The following is an 18,874-nucleotide window of genomic DNA, read 5'->3' as shown; positions in this document are numbered from 1 at the left end:
GCATTAATACAGTGTTGGGAGCTATTTTTAAGGATGACTTCCCTCTGTAGAAATATTTGATATGTACCAATGTTTAGTATTTGATTTTATGAAAAATAAATATTCTTAAGTTTCCTTTCCAGAGTTCAGATCCCATTAATTCTCTTTTTGAAGCAAAAATTCTAGGCACAGCAAGGTGTGATGTTTAGAGGAGGGTTCCATTATTTTCCTCTTTTCCATTAGCAGTGCAATACTTTCTGTTTTAAATGCTTTTTGACATTTTCTGTCATCTCTCGCTTAACATGTGAATACCTCACCATTGTCATTTCACATCTCTCAACTCTGTTGTTTCAGACTCAGTCCTTGTTTTGAGGATGATTGGTTTTGTAGTCACAAAGAGCCAAGTCAAATGTTCTTACAGCCTGCAGCAGATCTGTCTAGACTCCTTGGGGTTGCAGAGAGGATCAGAGGCTGGGACGCTGCCCAGACGAGTCTCACCGCTCTGAGTTCATGTGGCTGTGTCAGTACCTGTCACTGGGATGTGAACAAGTGCACAAGGAGGTGTTCAAACACATGGAGAGCCTGGACAACTCTACTGATTTAGGGCTTAGATACAGGATTTTTAATAACTCAGATGAAGAGAGGATATTTTTATGATGCGGGTATTTCAGCAAAATCCTGCCCTTGAAGTGGCTTTGAGCGAGAGCTTGGGCTCTTAACCTTCTCTGCTGTTCTGCCCTTGGGCGCTGCAGAACATCCCATCCGGCCTGTGACTCAGGCCGAGCATCCGGCTGCCGTTTAACTCAGACCTCTGTCTGGCTCTACATGCTTTGGGTACGTCTTTGTTAAAGGCTCCTTTTTGCATAGTATCTTCCGCACAATTGGAAACTCTCATTCAGGTTCCTCTCGCCTCACAGCTGGAGCATCGCTCCTGTTCAGTGGCCTGGAAATGCAGATGTACAGAGTGACCTGCTGGCTGGAAGGAACAGAGCCCCAGTCTCCCCCACACATCTCCTGGGCCATAATCCAACACCTGTCTGTGGTCCCGTACCCAACACTGGTGCCCATAGACCCAGCATGGGGACACGACTGTTCCTTTGGACGCTGGAGACATGTGGCATCTTGTCTTTCTTATGCCCTAGGTTCTGCTCACTCTGACTCAATTCAGATTTATCAGTGGATCTGTCAGCATGTAATTTGAAATCAGCGGGTGTGAGCGCACTGCCTTCCTCTCTGAAACTCTGCAATTTTATTTCAACATTGCTTTACAGTCTGGATCTGAGTAACATTTTGATAAGCCAGCGTAACCTTTCAGAAATGTGGACCTTCTCCATAGAAATCAACTCTCTGACACCTTGCCATTGTAGTTTATACAGTTATCTCCAGAAGTACTGGATTTTTGTTTATTTCTGTGTGCCTACGTGAACTGCGAGTGGTTATAGGAGAAAAAGTAGAAAAAGGCAGTTGTGATTCAAGGCCAAAAGCAAGGTTAGATCTTAATGCAACAGCTTTTCATGTTGTAACTTCTGTTTCTGTCAAAAAGATTTAGTACGATGCAGTGAATAAAATATGGCCACCCATCTTCATTAAAAATACGAGAATAAAAATAGCAGATAAGGTATAAAACACCAGTTCTGTAAACTCTTGTGAGGCGTTTCCTCCTGGCTAAGGTGGAACCCAAGGCCGAGTTCAAATACTGCATGTTGATTTTCACTGAGCAATGAGGGACTGAACTGCTGAATGAGCTGAGCAGCTGCTTTGGTTTGTGGAGGAGTTCTGGAGTGGTCCTGGGACTGAACAGCCACTTTCTCCCTTGGGTTAGATGGCGAAGGCGACCCATGCTGTGGACGGCTCAAAGGAGACAATTTGGTATTCTTGGGTTCTTTTTTTTACCCTGAGCTGAGTTTGTCACCCATCCAGCAATCAAAGTGCAGATTATCTCGACAGGTTCGAAGATTCTAGCTCTAACGCAAACTACAGGGGCTTAAATACATAGAAGTTGTGCTAAAATACGTTTGCCTGGGTGTCAGTTTGAGTTCTTGTCAGCACATGAACATTGAATTCCATTTTAATTGCAGAGTCACCTATGAACTTGAGATATGTCTAATGTGCCAACATTTAAAATTGTAGTCATTTATATTTAGGCTTGGGAGTGTTTCTTTAGCATCTTAACTACTGCTTTGAGACCTAATTTTAGACACACCCATTTTAAAACGTTGGCTTTGATTTCTCATTGTTTAATTCACAAAAGGATGAGTGTTTTAAAAGTGATTTAAAATCTTAGGATCAGAGAACATCTATAACTTAATAATTTAGTTCATTATTCATTTAAAATGCATTATTTAATAGTAAGTCACCTTTTCCTATTCTGTTGTGTACCAGTTAGTTTGCTGCCTGTACTTCATTTCTCTTGGAAGCTGAGGAACAACCCTTGTGCGTGCAGTTAAGCCTCTTTGCAAATACATAATTGCGTTGGGGATGAAGATAAAGTCAGGATGCAAGTGCGAAGTACCAATGCCAAACAAGATTCTTGTTCCTTCTCTTTATCCAAATTCAGGTTGAAAACCGTAGGTAGGAGAAAGTATTTCCATTCACTCTCCTGCTAGATGAGAAGTATCCTACGGAAGTGTCCCACATCTGAGAGGGGTTCACTTCTAAACATTAGTGTTAGAATTCCTTTACTATTTTTCTTTAGTAAAGAACCTGCTCCTCTGTACTTTTAAAAAACACCATGTGAGACATTTTAGTAATCCAGTACAATTTGCCTACAGAATGATGATACCAATAGTATTTTTGTGTTGCCTAGTGTCTTATCAATACCTTTACCAGGTAACAGTCAGAGATACCATCTGATTTAGAAGGGTCTAATGTGAAGAATATATTTTGTTTTTTCCTGAAAAGGAACATAAATTATATACACATTAAGCCCTGCCCTTTTTTGGCTCCTAGCCCAGCCACCAGCTCTGGAGCAGGAGCAGCACAAGGGCCGGAGCACACGTGAACATCTGTCTGTCTGTCTGCGAGCACCCGATGCCCTCGCCTCAGTTCCTGCCGGCAAAGACAAGTCTCAGCATCTCTGTGGGGCGGGAAGGCCTGGGACGGCGCTGGCACCCGGATCCTACCCAGGGTACTCACAACTCCTTTAGCTGTTCTTAACAACCTGAACTGTTCGACTACAGCTTTCTGTGGGAAGTTATTTCTGAGTTTCTATCTGGAATGACAGTAGGGGAGCTGAGAACGACCCACGTCGCATGCGCTGCGTAAGGTGTAACTGATGTTCATCATGTAGAATCTTTTAATAACTCCAAATAGTTCTTATAAATTTAGAGAAACAAGAAAGTTACTGATTCTAGAAATAAGTGTTTTCTTACAGGAAATTGTTTGCATTCAGAATTTGATGACAATTTTCTAATTCCATGAAGCAGATTAATATATTAATGTTATTAGTGCTTTTTAAGAAATAGTTTTCTGGCAAAATCTTCAAACTTCTTGATAGAACCTCCAGCTTACTTAGAATATAAGGAGATATTAATGACAAGTATTCAAATACATGCTGTTGTTCAAATGTGTCTTTTTATGGCATGTATGACAAGCTTGACCTTAGTTCTTACGGTGTATACAAAGTTGATTTTTCACAGAAGACAAGGCAAAATAATTTGATATGGCTTAAAACTACTGCAAAGCATAATCTAGAGATGCAAATTTAAATGTAATTGATTGAACAGGAGAAGCGTATTTGGTTTAGTTTTATTGTATTGGTTCTAATTTAAATTTTAGAAATATGGATTACTTTTCAGTTTGGAAATGTCAGGATATTTTTAAACAGAAGGAGCCTGTGTTTTCTGCTGTGTTATGCGACTCAGTTCCTTGAACTTAGTGAGTTGACACTTGTGTTAAAGGAGCATAGAGGATCTGGTACTTACTTCCCTGTGTCTGAAACCTGGAAAACAATGCATAAAATATTTTTTTATAATTTTGTTTGGGATGTTTTTCTTAACCAGGCAATGGCAAAAGTAGCTCAGAACTTTGTGCACTATGGGCTGTGTTTTCTATTGCTTTTCTAGTATTTTTGTCCCCCTGGAAGTGAGGCAGCTGCCAGTTCGTGCATCGTCTCCGCTGGAAATGACTGGGAGCGAACTGTGCGGAACTGGCTTTGGCCAGCTGGAGGGACATGAGGAGAAAACCATAATAATCTGCAGGAATTGAGTCTATATTCCTATATTAGACAGACAGACACCCAGTTTGGCTCCCAGTTTACAGTGACTTAATTCAGGTGTATTTATTCTGGACTGTTATTTGGGGACATAAGAGCCTAGATGCTGATGTGCAAGCACCCTGGCAGGGGCTGTCTGTGTGGGAAAATGAACTGGACTGGTTTATTGGAGTATATTGGGATCTGGAATATCAGTAATTTCAATTGCAGAATATGAGTAAATTTCTGAAGAGAAGTGATTATTGTAGAATAAACTTGCTTGTAATACAGAACAAAGCACGCAGATGGGTAACTGTGGAATTGCTTATCACAGAATGCTATTCTAATCAGTTTCCCAAGTGGATGAACCCCCAGGGCTCGTGGCTTATCCCTTCTGTGCCTTGTCAGGTGAGCTGTATATGAATGGAGCCATGAGAATATAGAGAAAAGTTAGTAAGAACTGGACAGAAAGCTAAACATATTTAGTGTGTAACCAGAAAAGTTTAAAATGGTAACAATTTTTTCTCAGTACTGAAGAACTGTCACCCAAATGTGAAATAAAGTGTATTTTAAAAGCAGAATCAATCCTTTCTTAAATTCCTTATCTATTTTTTTTCCTGACAAGTAGGGTAACATCTGCTTGGCATTAATATATGAGAAGTCAGTGAGTTTTCAAGGATAAAATGTTTGATATACCAAGCATTCAAAAATGTAATTGTACCTGTTAAAGCAAGGTGATTATAATGTGTCTCAAATCCTGCAATTTCATGTTATATAGAAATGAAGAGAAACTTGTGGGTATGAGAAACAGACTAAATCTTGGAAGACAAAAGTATTCATTGTACATAGAAAAACCCTCACCAAAATGATGAATTTATACATTTTAAACATGTTAAGGTAATAAAAGTATATATATAAAAGCAGTGTAGTCTTTAAAGGAGCATTGTAACATGGAATTTACTGAAATTACCCAGATCACAGGAATTTTTAACAAATCTTCTGTCTCGCAGTCGTGATGCAAGAGGGATCTACAGAAGAGCTCCACAGCAGCCAAGGGTGTGAGAACAAACTCCCAGAGCGTGCTGGGGCCCCGGGCAACCGGAGCAGAAGGACAGTGGTGACCGGAGGTGGTGGCTACCTGGGCTATCACCTGGGATGTGCTCTGGTCAGGTCAGGAATCGCCGTTGTTCTGTTTGATGTGCGGAAACCTAAATGGGAACTTCCAAATGGAGCACATTTTGTCAAGGTATGTTGAAGTTACATATTTAACAGCAGTGAAATAAAGTTCCAATAGTTTTATGGATGCTAGCAAGGCTTCCTCTTAAGGGTTTTTTGTTAAAGCATTCACTGAAAAGCCTTCAAGGACAATAAGAAGTCATGGGAAACTGTCCTCGCATGCATAAGGAACTGATGAAGAGACAGCAGAGTCCAAGCGGTCAGTTCTCTCAGTGGCACCAGGGACGTTCTGGAGGTTGGGAGGCGCCATTCAACACATCTGTAGATCACCCAGGTGAATGAGTGAGCAGTGGAGCAACAACGTTTAGTGCTCAGGGAAATTATTTGGAGTAAAAAGGTGGGAGGAAGATAAGGCAATAAAGATGATTACAAATGTAGAATGACTGCCCTACAGAGAATGATTAAGGAAACTGGGACGTTCCAGTCTGGGTAAGAGATGATGTGGGAGCAGGAGAGCTCCACAAACCGTGAGCAGCACTGAGACGGGTGGGGACTGACGGTTCACTGTCCTTTCCGATACAAGAAGGAAGGGCCAGCAGGTGAAATGGGGAGGAGTCACTTCAATACAAACAAAACGAGTTTAGTTTTTCATGCAGTGGGTAACAGGCATGTACAAAGCCTCGCCAAACATTTACTTCCGTTGAAGATTACTAGGTAAACTGAATTAGGCTCAAAAAATCTGAATTAGAACACTTGAGACTGGAAGAGTATTAGAGATTAGAGTATTAGTATTAGAGACTGGAAGACTATTGTAGGGGAAAGTGTAGCACACATCTTCTGCACATCTTGCACAAGTTCTAGCTCCACACAGGGTATTTTGTGATTATTCTACCAATTTCATTACAGTATATTAAATAACATATACTATTTTGAAATATCATAATTCTGGAAAGAAAGGTAGTATATTTTTATTGACATCTGCATGTATGTGGAGAATTATTTGTATAGTATTACCTGGTATACAAAATCGCAATATAATATTTGAAACACAGCATAGCATTTGATACTAGATATAGTGTGTGTGTATATAATACAGTACAGCGTTCAGTGCTATGTAGTGCTTCATATAAAGTGATTATAATACACTAATGTATACTAAGACATTAAATGCTTATAGTGTGTACTCTTTTGTTTAATCTCGTACAAAACTGTAACTAAATTTGTCATTTAGTGCACCTAAAATAAACCTTAGATGGGCAAAGAGCCATTTGTCCAGGGTGCACAGGTCAGATCTTAAGGCACTAATAGAAAAGGGGTTCCCTGATGTGGTGACAAGATGGCAAAGAGCTGAGCCCTGCCTGCTGTGATTTATTGTCCTTGGGGCTTGATTGGCCAGCCCTCGAGGGAATGCTGCTCCCATTCTAGAAAAACAAGTTGTGCCAGGCTGCCAGGACTAAGTGTGAAAATACGCATTATAGTCTAAGCTAACAAGAGTCATTTGTTTTGCAACACAATACTAACAAAATCCTTACAGATTTTTCTCTGTTTGTAATGTTTCATTTAATGCTAGTTATGTACTGTGAAAAATGTATCAGAATTACTTTAGATTTCATTAATAACTATGGTTAATCAGTCAAAATCCATTATTTTCTCATTTTACAGGGTGATGTGAGGGATTATGATGCAGTGTTCAAAGCATGTGAAGGAGCCGACTGTGTTTTTCATGTGGCTGCATGTGGAATGTCAGGATTAGAACAAGCAAGTACAACTTTCCTAACACTTTCTTTATTCTTGTGAAAGCAAAAATTTGTCAGTATGTAGCAAAGAATGTAATTATATGATATTTATGTCAGACAGAAGTTAGTTATAAAGGTCAGGTCATCCACGCAGGCAACAAGAGAGGTATTCCTTAAATAATACATGTCAAAGTATGAAACTAAGGTACTACACAAAATACTCTAGAAAAATGAGATGAGAGATTGAAGATCTTGGATAAGAAGGCAAATCATTTTTCTCTGATCTGAAGAAATGTGACAATATTGCTGTAAAACTAATGCTGATGGGTTTTCTTCTTGGGACCTCAGAGCCATGGGGAACCAGACCAGCAACTCAATATAGTTCTGCTGAATAACAGTGAGATTCACAGAGTGTTAGCAAAACAGTCATTAAATTACTGATTTATTTCTAGGAACAGGACAGATTGCCACTGGAACAAGACTTGGTGGAAACTCTCAGGGAGCATAAACCCTGCCTGTAATTCCTGTTTCTATATCATGGATTATCTGGGGTGCAACAAAAAAAACCCCAAAGCATTCTAATTTCCTTTCAGATGCATTTTATCTTTCATTTTTCAACTTTCTTTATTCAGACACTGAACAAGACAATAAAAATGAGAACTACTAGAAATCACTGTATGTCAGAAGGACAGAGAACTAACACACGTCACAAAAAGGCCACCGCTGTTCTAGATCTGGCAATTGTAATAATAGTATGATGAATGTGACTTGTTCAATTAATTAAATATTGTGCAAACTCTATTTCTAGCTTCAAAAGAAAGACCAGATTGAATCCATAAATGTTGGAGGCACAAAAATAATCATTGATGGTATGTACCTAGATTTCTTTTTTGGCATCTGATCCAAACCATGAATGAAAAACCTTCTAATTGAATGTCTCCTGTGCTGATTTGGCAGTAAAATGAGGCTCTTTTCTCCCCCCTTTCAGAGTGTGATGTAAAGGTAGTTGTGCAGGTCCCAATAAAACCGGTAGGAGATTTGCCACTGTTTGGAAATGAGGACTGGTTTTCAACCTGGTACTTCATTCCTCAACAGCCCAACTTAACCTCTGCTCCATGGATGGGTTATTTTTTCCCTTTACTCTGTAATGGAGAAGTAGAAATGACATGAGACATATTGTGCTGTTTGTTGTGTTGTAAACATTTGGTAACAGGAGCCATAGATGTGCTAAGTATATTTAGCTATTACTTTATCCCATTTATCTTCCTTCTGATTATCTATCTAAATGGGATTTCTTTTCATTATACAGGGAGTTTTAACCTCTGTCTCTGGAAAACGTTAGGAGATTTCTTTCTGTATATTCAGTTCTAGAAAGAGCATTTCAAAGTGTATGGTAAATAGCAAAGCTCCTTTCTCTCTGCTTTTCCCTCCAAAGCCAAATGACAAAAAAATCAAAATGCAAAAGCATTTTTAATTTAGACCCATTTTCATCTGCCTGTGGATTATTACTGAAAAAAGCAGGAGTAATTAGACTGAATTAGGCAAGTAAAACCCTGAAGAAGTTAAAGGAAAGAGGTTGCCACATATTCCCTTCTTCTTACCCCAACCTCTGAACCTGCAGAAACATGTCAAGTCAAATTCCCATGGGCTACCAACAGAGCAAGAGCCTTGGGAAGAGCATGAACCTGCTAATCTACATTTTAATAATAGATATTATTGTCTTGTGCTCCAAGTAGTCACAACGCAGTAATTACATTCACTATTTTCAAAATGAGTCAATGAGCCAACTGGACTGACAGCTCTGGAGAATCTAAAAATTCCTGACTTTGAATATTAATTCACTTAAACTTTAGAAGTATCGTTAAATCAAATGGAAATTTATGTTATTCAAGTTTGCAATGACATATACGCAGCAGAATTTAGACAAAATATCTTGACATCCAAATGGAATCCATAATTAACACTTCATTCTATAAATAATATTAATTTCATTTGTGGTTACTGTACTACTGCATATACAGCAGCAGCAAATGACACTGCTAACGTGTCATTTGATCCCAGCTGAATGAAATATAATATCACGTTACATGATAAGTTAATATTAAAATATTACTTTTTCTATAAACGTGTAATGTTTGTTTTCAAAACGAGAAGCTGACAGTTCATATGTTGTTTCTTAGTCTTTGTTTTAAAATCATTTATTTTGTATACCATTGTAGTCTGCAAACAAAGAAACATCCCTAGGCTGATATATACCAGCACAGTCAATGTGGTGTTTGGAGGGAACCCTATTGAAGAAGGAGATGAAGAAACGGTGCCGTATTTTCCACTGGAAAAGGTACTTTGCTCGTGGGATGCCGTGGCATTTGCTGTGTTCTGAAGGACAGATTATCTGAAAGCTGTTCTGAGAGTAGAAGCTGTTTTACTATAGATCACATCAAATTCTATGAAATTATTTTTCATTAATAAAAATCGACCCATGATCAATGAAGAAATACTCCAATCATAGTGGCTTTAATCTGCCATAACTTGACAGATCTGAGATGTTAAAATACCTAAAATTGACTAAGAAAAGTGGAATGTGATATTTAACAATAGTGTTTTAAGAGAAGGGGCTTCCAGGGGACCATTCACTATGTAAATAGTGAATTTTATGGCCCCTGTGAGCCTTTGAATTGAAGAATGATTGGTTAAACATCAAATTCTACATCTTTATTCGCACACATTTTCGCCTCTTTCAAGTTCTCAAACCCGGCTTTCCCACGGCAGCCCGGGTGGTTGTTCCAGTCACCTCAGGGCTGCTCTGAAACACCGTTTCCTTCTTTGCTGTGGTCATCTAGGAAATGTTTTCTAGCTGAAATTTGAAGCTCAGTGCATCCTGGGCACTCTGGGGTTGTTCTGTCCTGCTCCCACCACACTGCCTGCAGTTCAGAGCTATTTAATTTCATTTCAGAAAGTACATCCCGTGTCAGGAATCCTAAACAGGACCGACTGCCACTCTGCTGGTGCCTCCAGAGACACGTGGCTGGGAACGTCAGGTTGTGCCCAGCCCGCACGGCACCTCCGGCTTCTGAGAAACCATTGCAGGAATTTGCAATTAGTTGCATTTGTCTGAGCCCTAATCATCTGTTTTTTCTAATGGTGCTCACGTAACAGCAGCAGCAGAGTAGGTGCAGCGTGGAGAGAGGTGGAGCAGGTGGATTAAGCCACCGGAGAGTAGAAAAGTTTTCCATGGTGGGATTTTTAGGTATGTTTTTCAATATAAAGCATGGCAATACAAAATTCAACAGACACATAAATAGCCTCGTGTGGATGAGTAATCACAGCACGCGCTGTGTCCAGAATCCCGTTGTTTAAATATACATGGGTGCGATTTTTAAAGTTAATAGTGAAAGGTACAGCTGGGAGATAATTATTGATAACTTCCCAAATAGCTTCAATAAGAAATGGAAACGTTTTTAGGAAATTCTGAATTTTTAATTTCATATTTATCTTACTGTTTTAAACAACTTTTTGCAATTCAAAATGGATGTTTTTTCAAAATAAAGTTATCTGACCCATCAGAACATTTGGCTTGATATTCATTGTTTCAATACACCCAGCACAAAAAGTGAGTGGACCTAAATTCACTCTGAAGTTAAACTTGTATAACTAAAATGTAAGTCTGATAAGTTTCTTTGCCATAAACAAAGTATATATTTGTTAAATGTTGTATTTCTGGTTTGTTTTTGTCAGCTGATGTCTAAAGCTGGCTAGATTTAAATGTTGTCAGACAGAAACAGTACGTTTGCCTTTAGATGCAATAATGTGATTAAAATGTTGATCATATTCTACCTTCCTTTGTAGCAATTTAATCATTATTCTAGAACAAAGGCAATTGCAGACCAAATGGTGCTTGCTGCCAATGGAACTTTACTCAAAGGTATGTATAAAACCTTTGGGCTTTTCCAATCATTAGTAGTGCTAAAGGGTATTCCATTCTCTGGTTACTCGTTTATCAATAAATACTATACTCTACATGAAGTGAGGTTTTATTTTATTTGTTTCTACTCTTCCCTTTGGTGGGTGATTAATTTTATGTGTATACCCAGACAGATATGAGATTATATGTGAGCAATAGATGAGAAATTTCCAAAAAATTAACCTTACTTGTTTGAATAATCTTAAAAGTTTACCAGTTTTACAATAGACACAGGATTTGTGCTTTTATTTCCCATTCTGTGTATCACTTTGAGCTTCTCTGATAATCCCAGTCTCTAAGCACTGTCTGACAGGTCATTCTCAGAACCCCCAAAGGCTTGCAGGTGTCTGGCAACAATAACTGCAGTTTCTTAAACAGATTGGCGATACCAGGGTCATGCGGACTGGCAAACATAAATTAGGTGGGGATTCAATTTTAGCATCCTTGATTAACTACTGAGCAAATGCCTGCTGCCCGTTACACTTCCCACGTGAAAGGTGCAATTGTGCCTCGTCTCAGGAGTCAGAGGAGGCTGCTCACTGATTGCCAAGTAAAGCTGTATTCACTTTGGTTTAAAATGTTCTAATGTGAAAGCCTCTGTTTAAGAGACCTTTTCCATTCTTCTGTGATGCCACTGAGCTGCAAGCATCTAAATATAGCAGATTGAATGATCTTCTGCATGTGTCTACTATGATGGACAAATACACACGTTTTAAACTTACATCTATAGCAAATAGCAAAAGTCAATCAAGCAGGAGACATGTCTATAGGAGAGTTTGATTTGTCCTGTCCCTATTAAAATTCTTCTGTGGTCAGAAGGATTCAGGTTTTCAGGCTGCTAAGCCAGGGACTTTTACTACTATTGAATTCAATTTTATACAGAAATTAAAACAAGTTATGAGGAAGACAATCACATTGAATGGTCCGACTGACCCTTTACTTTCACAGTGTAAAACTCCTACAATATGTATCAGCCATATGTTGATATCAAAGCTATCTGCAAATCACGTTTTGTTTTCTCTCCAAGGAGGGGACAAGCTCCACACTTGTGTGCTTCGTCCTCCAGGCATCTATGGACCAGAAGAGCAGCGCCACCTGCCACGAGTAGCTGTATGTGTTACATAGTCAGCTCTGGAGGACACTACAAGTAGTCGTAAGGGAATAATACAAGTGGAAGTAACTTGATTACAATTCTTAATAATTCCTCCAGGAAAACTGCTGTGAACACTTGGTGACAGGTTGTATGACACAAGATAACAAATAGCGTGATATGAGCATTGCTGAAATGGCAAGTGAAGAGAAAAAAAAAATGCAAGGCTGAAATGTCATGGTAGAAGAACTAGATTTGCATCCCTGATTGTTTAATGTAAATATTGTTGTTTAAATATGCACTTTAATTTCAGCCAAACATTATAAGGTCACCATATTTTACCATTGCATATCAGTGCAACAGTCCTCGATTTATAAAACCACCAACTAGTTGGTGTTTTATTTTCTTGTGACACGTTTCTTGTGCTGTAATTGTTCACAAATACAGCAAATTCTAAGTGTTCAGGCTGAGCCAAAATGAATACATTATACTGCATAGTGGAGGAATCATTTAGTTATTTCATGTTTTCTGTTTCTACAGGTAAATATCCAGCGCAGACTATTTAACTTCAAGTTTGGGAATCACAAAGTTCAGATGAACTGGGTTCACATAGGAAATCTGGTAGAAGCTCACTTGTTAGCTGCGGAGGCTCTCACATCTGAGAAAGGTTATGTAGCTGTAAGTAGACAATATAACCATTGTGTCCTAGTAGCCTTAGCTCTAAGGTTTAATTTTTGATGTTTTGAGATCAAGTCTTCTCCAAAAGGTCACATGCTAAATTCTCAAAAATTGTGTCTGGCTCCAGAAACACATGGACAGTGCAAATGCAAGTACATTCTGCTAATATTTTGATGTATTTTTCTGTTTTGAAAATATATAATTAGCTGTTTGATTGGAGAAAACAGTATTTTTAACCAGGTTAATACATTCACCATCATACAAATCTGTATGTTATTATTTTTTTGAAAATAGATTCTGATTCTAGGTGCGTAACACAAAATTTAGAGCAACCATTCTGAGCCATTCCAGTTTAATTTTCAAATTTGAAAATTCCAAAAAGATTCGTACAAAATTAATCGACAATTTAAAAAGCTTTTTCTTTTTCTTCTACTGGTCATAGTTGCAACAACTGCCTAAGGACTGTGAAGCGTTACAGAACTGACGGTGTTGTAGCAGCTGGAGGCTCCAGCATTACTGATAGTGGTAGGAACATGTAGGGGACAGGTACAGATGTGCCTGAACTTCTCACCATGTGCTCTCCACTAGTGAAGTGCTTGGAAGCCACACGGCTGCTTTAGAATGACATCAGGTCGGAACAACCAGGATCCGCCTGGGTGCTCAGGTGTCCCCAGTGCTCACAGCTGGACAGACTCCTCACCCACAGCACAGCTCTCAAGGAAGTGGGACTCCTGAAAATAATTCCGTCCCCTGCACATCATGAGGAGCTTAATGCTCACGACACAGTGAAATCAAACTCTGATTTACAGTACACCATGGTTAATCATGATTAGCTCTACAACCGTCATGAAGTTGCCCGAAAGTATGAGACATGTTTGAGATCACAGTGAATTCCAATGAAGGCAGTTTGCTGTGCTGATTTGTGGACATTCACCATATGCATGCTGGTGTGTTATTCACATAATCAAGAAAGAGAGGTGGATATGAGAGAGAAAGAAAATGCCATCCTATGTATAGTGTTTTTCTAATTGTTTTTCTCTGCTTCTTTAACAGAGTGGTCAGGCGTATTACATACATGATGGTGAAAACGTCGTATTTTCTGAATGGATAGTCCCTTTAGTATGTATTGCACATGCATTTAGCTCTAATGCACCATATGGACCCTGTTTGTATCATTAACTAAAAGACCATATTAACTAAATGAAGTTCAACACATATTAATTACTGCATTATTTAACATTGAAGTCAGTCCTGTTCTCCCTGCATGTCCCAAAGTTCCACAAGATATAGAACCCGCTACAGATCAGTGGCATTTCTGTAAAGCAAGTTCATAGCGCACTAAAAGTTCTACTGTTAGCACCTGGCAGGTGCTTCTTACAACTATTGCTTATTTCTTTATTCTGCCATCAGCTGTGGCACAAATGGGAAAGCCATTTAGAATCATACTTAAAAGCTAAACTGAGGCAGCATTATATTTCCATAAACATCAGGCTGGGGTTTTAGGAATATTCTAAAGTTTTGGTTCTGCAATGCCTACACAGAAAAGTCTTCCAGGAAAATGACTGCAGTCAGGCAAGGGACCTGTATCTGAATGGAATTAAGTATTGCAGTCTGGTCACCTGTCCCTTGGAAGTAGATTATTTCCCCTTTACCATCCAGTTGCATTTGAAGGGTGGGAGGGGGACAGACACCAAAGAACGAGTAGCGAGTTTCAATTGTATTTCCTACTGCCAGCGTTGGTAGGAAGATAACTGGAAAAAGTTTAGATACATGTTTTATCAGTATTCATTTTCCATTTTCATGCTTCACTGACACCCTCGATTTGGTACAAATGCTCCATTGTTCTTTCCTTTTATACCCCTTCTAGTTTGAAAAATTAGGCTACAGGAAACCCTGGATACATATTCCTGTTCTTCTGGTTCATATAGCAGGTAAAAATAATAACATAGATTATTATGTCATTTAACTCCTATAAAGTTATGTAATGGTTTCATCAAATTCGGGGACCCAAACTGTAGGAATTATATAGCTTAACATTATTCTAATTAATGTAATAATAATTTATGCCATTTGGCATTAATTATGCAAGATAAACTCTAAAGGTTCTTTATAAACTGAGTCCATCATTTACTTTTAAAATTAAACACTGTGTTCTACCACCTTCATTGCATCCTCTGATATCAATAGCGATTGTAGGATGTGCAATGTCAGTATAATCTCAGTTTGTTTTCCAGCTGTCTCATTAAGTAACATTCTGTTTCACAGCCACAGTGATGGAGTATCTGCACCTGATACTAAGGCCAGTTTTTAGCTTTACACCTTTCTTGACAAGGAATGAGGTAAATATATAAAAAGAGGGAATGTTTATATATTTTTGACCAAAATTTTTATGAAGTATGTGATATACCCTTTGGATGTAGGCAGGATTTATTAATGTTTTAGATTTCATTGTAATATCATTGTTGACATATTTTCATGCAAGTTCTAGAAAATCAAATGTTAAACTCACTTCTGTCACTGTCCTGTTGGATTTCAGGTATGGAACATTACTGTAACTCACACGTTCCGAATAGACAAGGCACGAAATCAACTTGGTTACAAACCCAAGAAATTCTCATTCGCTGATGCTGTGGATCATTATCTTAAAACAAGACCTACTTGTCAAGAAGATCACACATTCCTTAAAATGCTGATTGCTTTGGGCATTTTGTTAAGTTTGATCATTCTTTCTTTCTTCTAAGATTGAGTAACTACCCATCTGTTCCAGAAAACCTGGGTTCACTTCTGGGTATTAATGATCTGGTCATGGTACATTCCTCAGTCACTGTGGACTTTACTGTTTTTATGATTATGATGGCATCTCTCTGATTTGATTAAAAAAAAAAAGTGAAAACACAGTGACATATCAGGAAATGTTCCCAGAGGACAAGGCAGTATCACAACGGGAAACGGCTAATGGTTGCGGAAATAGTTTTAATGAATCTTCTTTAATAGATTGCTTCATGCCAAGAATTATTTTCTAAAAATAATAATTCAGAAGCATAGGAAATTGGAAGAAGAGAAACCATTGTAGGACTGCAGTGCTGTAGTAATTCCAGTGGCTCCAATGAAGAAAAGGTTGACTAAACAATTCCTCTGATGAAGCCACTGCTGCCACTACTGTATGTGAGTATGAGGAATTATGAAGACCTGGGAAACAGTACCCAAAATATTAAAAGTAAATATTTATAAATAACAGGTGGTGAGGAGAGGACTGAAAGTCATATTTATGTAAAATAGTTGTATTGTTCAAAAGCTTTGTAAAAATGTAATAAATAACATTATGTGTGTTTGTAAATCAAATAATATCCTTTCAATGCAATAATAAAAAATAACTGAACCAAATACTGGTTTAAGGAGTCTGTGGGAAGGGGGACAGAGGGCACAGACCCTGTTGCTCAGCAAGCTCAGACAAGTTTTCGTAAGGTTACTCGTCACAAGGATTCTCTCAGGGGCCGGCCTTGCTCTCCCCTGGGAGCAGCTGCTCCCTCCCTTGCACCCCACATGGCTCAGGAGAGCTGGACTTGGCAGTGTAGGACACAGATGAGAGTGATGGAAAAGCTCTGCCATCTGATTATCTCCACTCTCCATTTATCTTGCTTTTGTGTTAGCGTTTTACAGGATTTTTAGACTGGTAAGTTTATGGAGACTCTCTCATTGTATCTTTAAGTTTACAGGGTACACAGGAGAGCCAACAGCAACCCCACAAGAATAAAATGCTATGGGTAAAAGATGATATACAGTGACAGGAAAATGTGTGAGCAACCACAAATCCCATCCCTGGGATGCTGTGGGAACCCAAGGATGCTATTGAGATGAGCAATATCCCAGGAATATTGTGGGATTCCAGATTACTGCTGCGATTTACATGAGCAAAGAGTTTTTTCACTCTTTTTTTTTCCCCTTTTAAAACAAATATTTATGTGTGGAGGGAAAGCAGTAAAGCCTGGTGTCTTATGGATTTGCATTCAGAGGTTCTTCTTGTCTATACAAACTGAACTCACACTGTACATCTTCCCTTAGCAGAGGCATTGCTCACCCCTCTCCTATTCCTGACTACCTATTGACTGGATACTTCAAGAAATTCAGTGTATATATGAGACCTTCATCCACTTAGTCAAGTTGGGTTAAAACTGGTTAAGTTCATAGTTTATCAGTACAGAGGTGGAGCTCACTGACAGACAAGCACGCACAAGAGGTACTGTGTGGACCTTGCTTCCCTGGAAATGAAGAATAGAAAACCACAAGTATAAAGTTACTTCCCACTATTTTGACTATGCAAACATTTAATTTGCTCTAAATTAGTTATTTATGAAACTTTCATATATTGCTTTTATTAGACCAATAGCTCAGGACTGCATCCTGGATTACACTAACACTTTCCAGAAGAGATGTCAGGTACTCCTCAGTAAGGACCGACCGAGGAATTCGCTGCTGTTGTGGTTGCGTGTCCCTGTAGAGTAGCACCACTCCAGTTCTCTAATCCCAAACCTCTGATTTGTTATTTCAGGCAAGATGGGTTTTTTACATCAGTGTTTAACAGTACTGATTAATACTAACTGGCTTCATTCAATTGATTTATCATTATTACAAATCCAGTATTTGAAGTTTTAGGCAAACTCTTAGCTTGGAATTGCAGCTGTCTAATTTCTGTCAGTCTTTACTGAGTCTTAGTTTAGGCTGGCTGTTGTTTGAGTTATGCTCTAATGTAATTGCAAGTGTGTCTTTAAATGATTAAAATTTAATATGAACATTCAGACATGGCACAGCTACAACGGAAGAGGTAAACATGTTCAAAGTTTAATTTTTGCCTGGGATGGGTAACTCTGAAATTCTGCAGCTCCTGACCCTTTTCATATCGTCTCAGACACGAGTGACTACAGAACGGAACAGAGACCCGCTACTGGTTCCGGAGGGCAGGGACCTTGGTGCCTATTTGTTTATGATTATGTTTCCTCTTTGGAGATTGCTGCTGTTTTGCAGGTGTTTCTGATGCTCTGCATCTGTCTGAGCCATGTCCCACCACCAGTGATCCAACTGGTAACCAAGAGATGGTGTGTTTTTCCTGAACAACCTGTTCAACAGGTGTCTCAGTGTGGACAGAGCCCCAGCCACAACAGGATGCTTTCACGCAGTGGTCGCAGCTGTATGAAGACACATGGAGGTAAGAGCTACCACAGGATGCCAAAAGATCCCAGGGATGCTGTGGGATGAGCAGAAACCCAGGGGTGCTGTGGGATGAGCAATATCCTAGGCATATTGTGGGATTCCAAAGATGCTGCAAGATGAGTGGGACCCCAGGGTGCTGGGGGACCCTACGGGGGCTGTGGAACTGGCAGGACCCCAGGGGTGGGCTGTGGGAGCCTGGGAGTGCAGTGGGCTGCCAGCGGTGCTGCGGGATGAGCGGGACCCCGGGGGTGCTGCGGGACCCCAAGGAGCCCGATGCGTCCCACGTGGGGAGCCCCCCGGCCCCGCTCCCACGGCGGGGGGGTGAGCGCCCGGCCGGGGCGCGGCCCCTGCGGAGCGGCGGGGTCTCCCGGGGCCGCTCCCCGCCGCTCGGCCCGGCCGCACCCGCCCAGCGGCCGCCAACGGCCCCGACGGGGATGGGGGTGCGGGGGCAACAGCCGCAACGGCCGCTCCCCGCAAGGGACCCGGGGCGGCCGCGCTGAGGCCGCGGAGCGCAGCGCTGTTCCCGGGCAGCGAGCGGTCCCTCGCGAATTTGCAAGTGAGATGCGGAGAGTCCGAGCAGCAGCTCGGGTGACTTTTAATGTTTCATTGCGGCGCAGCGGAGGGATGTGGGTAACTAAGGAAATCGGTAGCTGCAGCCTCTGAAATGCCTTCTCTGTCTGTGGTGAACTCTTGACCATTTGGTATCAATGGGGAAGAACCTCTGTGTGTAAGAAATAAATTATTCACTATGACTTTTTCCTTGATGTACTTATTGACCCTTTCTGTCACATAGCACTTATTTTATTCTAGTTCCCCTCGAAAGCGAGGGATTTGATAGCCTTGTTCTCTGATAC

The 18,874-nt window shown here is 40.0% G+C and overlaps 1 protein-coding gene across 1 annotated transcript in view; it reads left to right on the top strand.

The window, feature by feature from the left end:
- The window catches only part of SDR42E2 (short chain dehydrogenase/reductase family 42E, member 2), a 30,993-nt gene that overhangs the window by 2,728 nt on the left and 9,391 nt on the right, over window positions 1–18,874 (top strand). Inside the window, exons 3-16 of the mRNA XM_082064685.1 lie at window positions 2,362–2,550; window positions 2,929–3,106; window positions 5,182–5,417; window positions 7,010–7,105; window positions 7,892–7,952; window positions 9,303–9,421; window positions 10,930–11,005; window positions 12,072–12,154; window positions 12,675–12,812; window positions 13,866–13,931; window positions 14,680–14,743; window positions 15,078–15,151; window positions 15,349–15,540; window positions 17,835–18,015. Of these exons, the coding sequence (XP_081920811.1) occupies window positions 3,010–3,106; window positions 5,182–5,417; window positions 7,010–7,105; window positions 7,892–7,952; window positions 9,303–9,421; window positions 10,930–11,005; window positions 12,072–12,154; window positions 12,675–12,812; window positions 13,866–13,931; window positions 14,680–14,743; window positions 15,078–15,151; window positions 15,349–15,540; window positions 17,835–18,015 (1,483 nt within the window). The 5' untranslated portion in view covers window positions 2,362–2,550; window positions 2,929–3,009. The remainder of the gene's footprint in view (window positions 1–2,361; window positions 2,551–2,928; window positions 3,107–5,181; window positions 5,418–7,009; window positions 7,106–7,891; window positions 7,953–9,302; window positions 9,422–10,929; window positions 11,006–12,071; window positions 12,155–12,674; window positions 12,813–13,865; window positions 13,932–14,679; window positions 14,744–15,077; window positions 15,152–15,348; window positions 15,541–17,834; window positions 18,016–18,874) is intronic.

This window comes from Streptopelia decaocto, assembly GCF_964273445.1.
Source record: "Streptopelia decaocto genome assembly, chromosome: 13".
In the NCBI taxonomy this organism is placed as follows: Eukaryota; Metazoa; Chordata; class Aves; order Columbiformes; family Columbidae; genus Streptopelia; species Streptopelia decaocto.
Note: the sequence above shows the minus strand (reverse complement) of the source record. Positions and strands in the feature narration are given on the sequence as shown.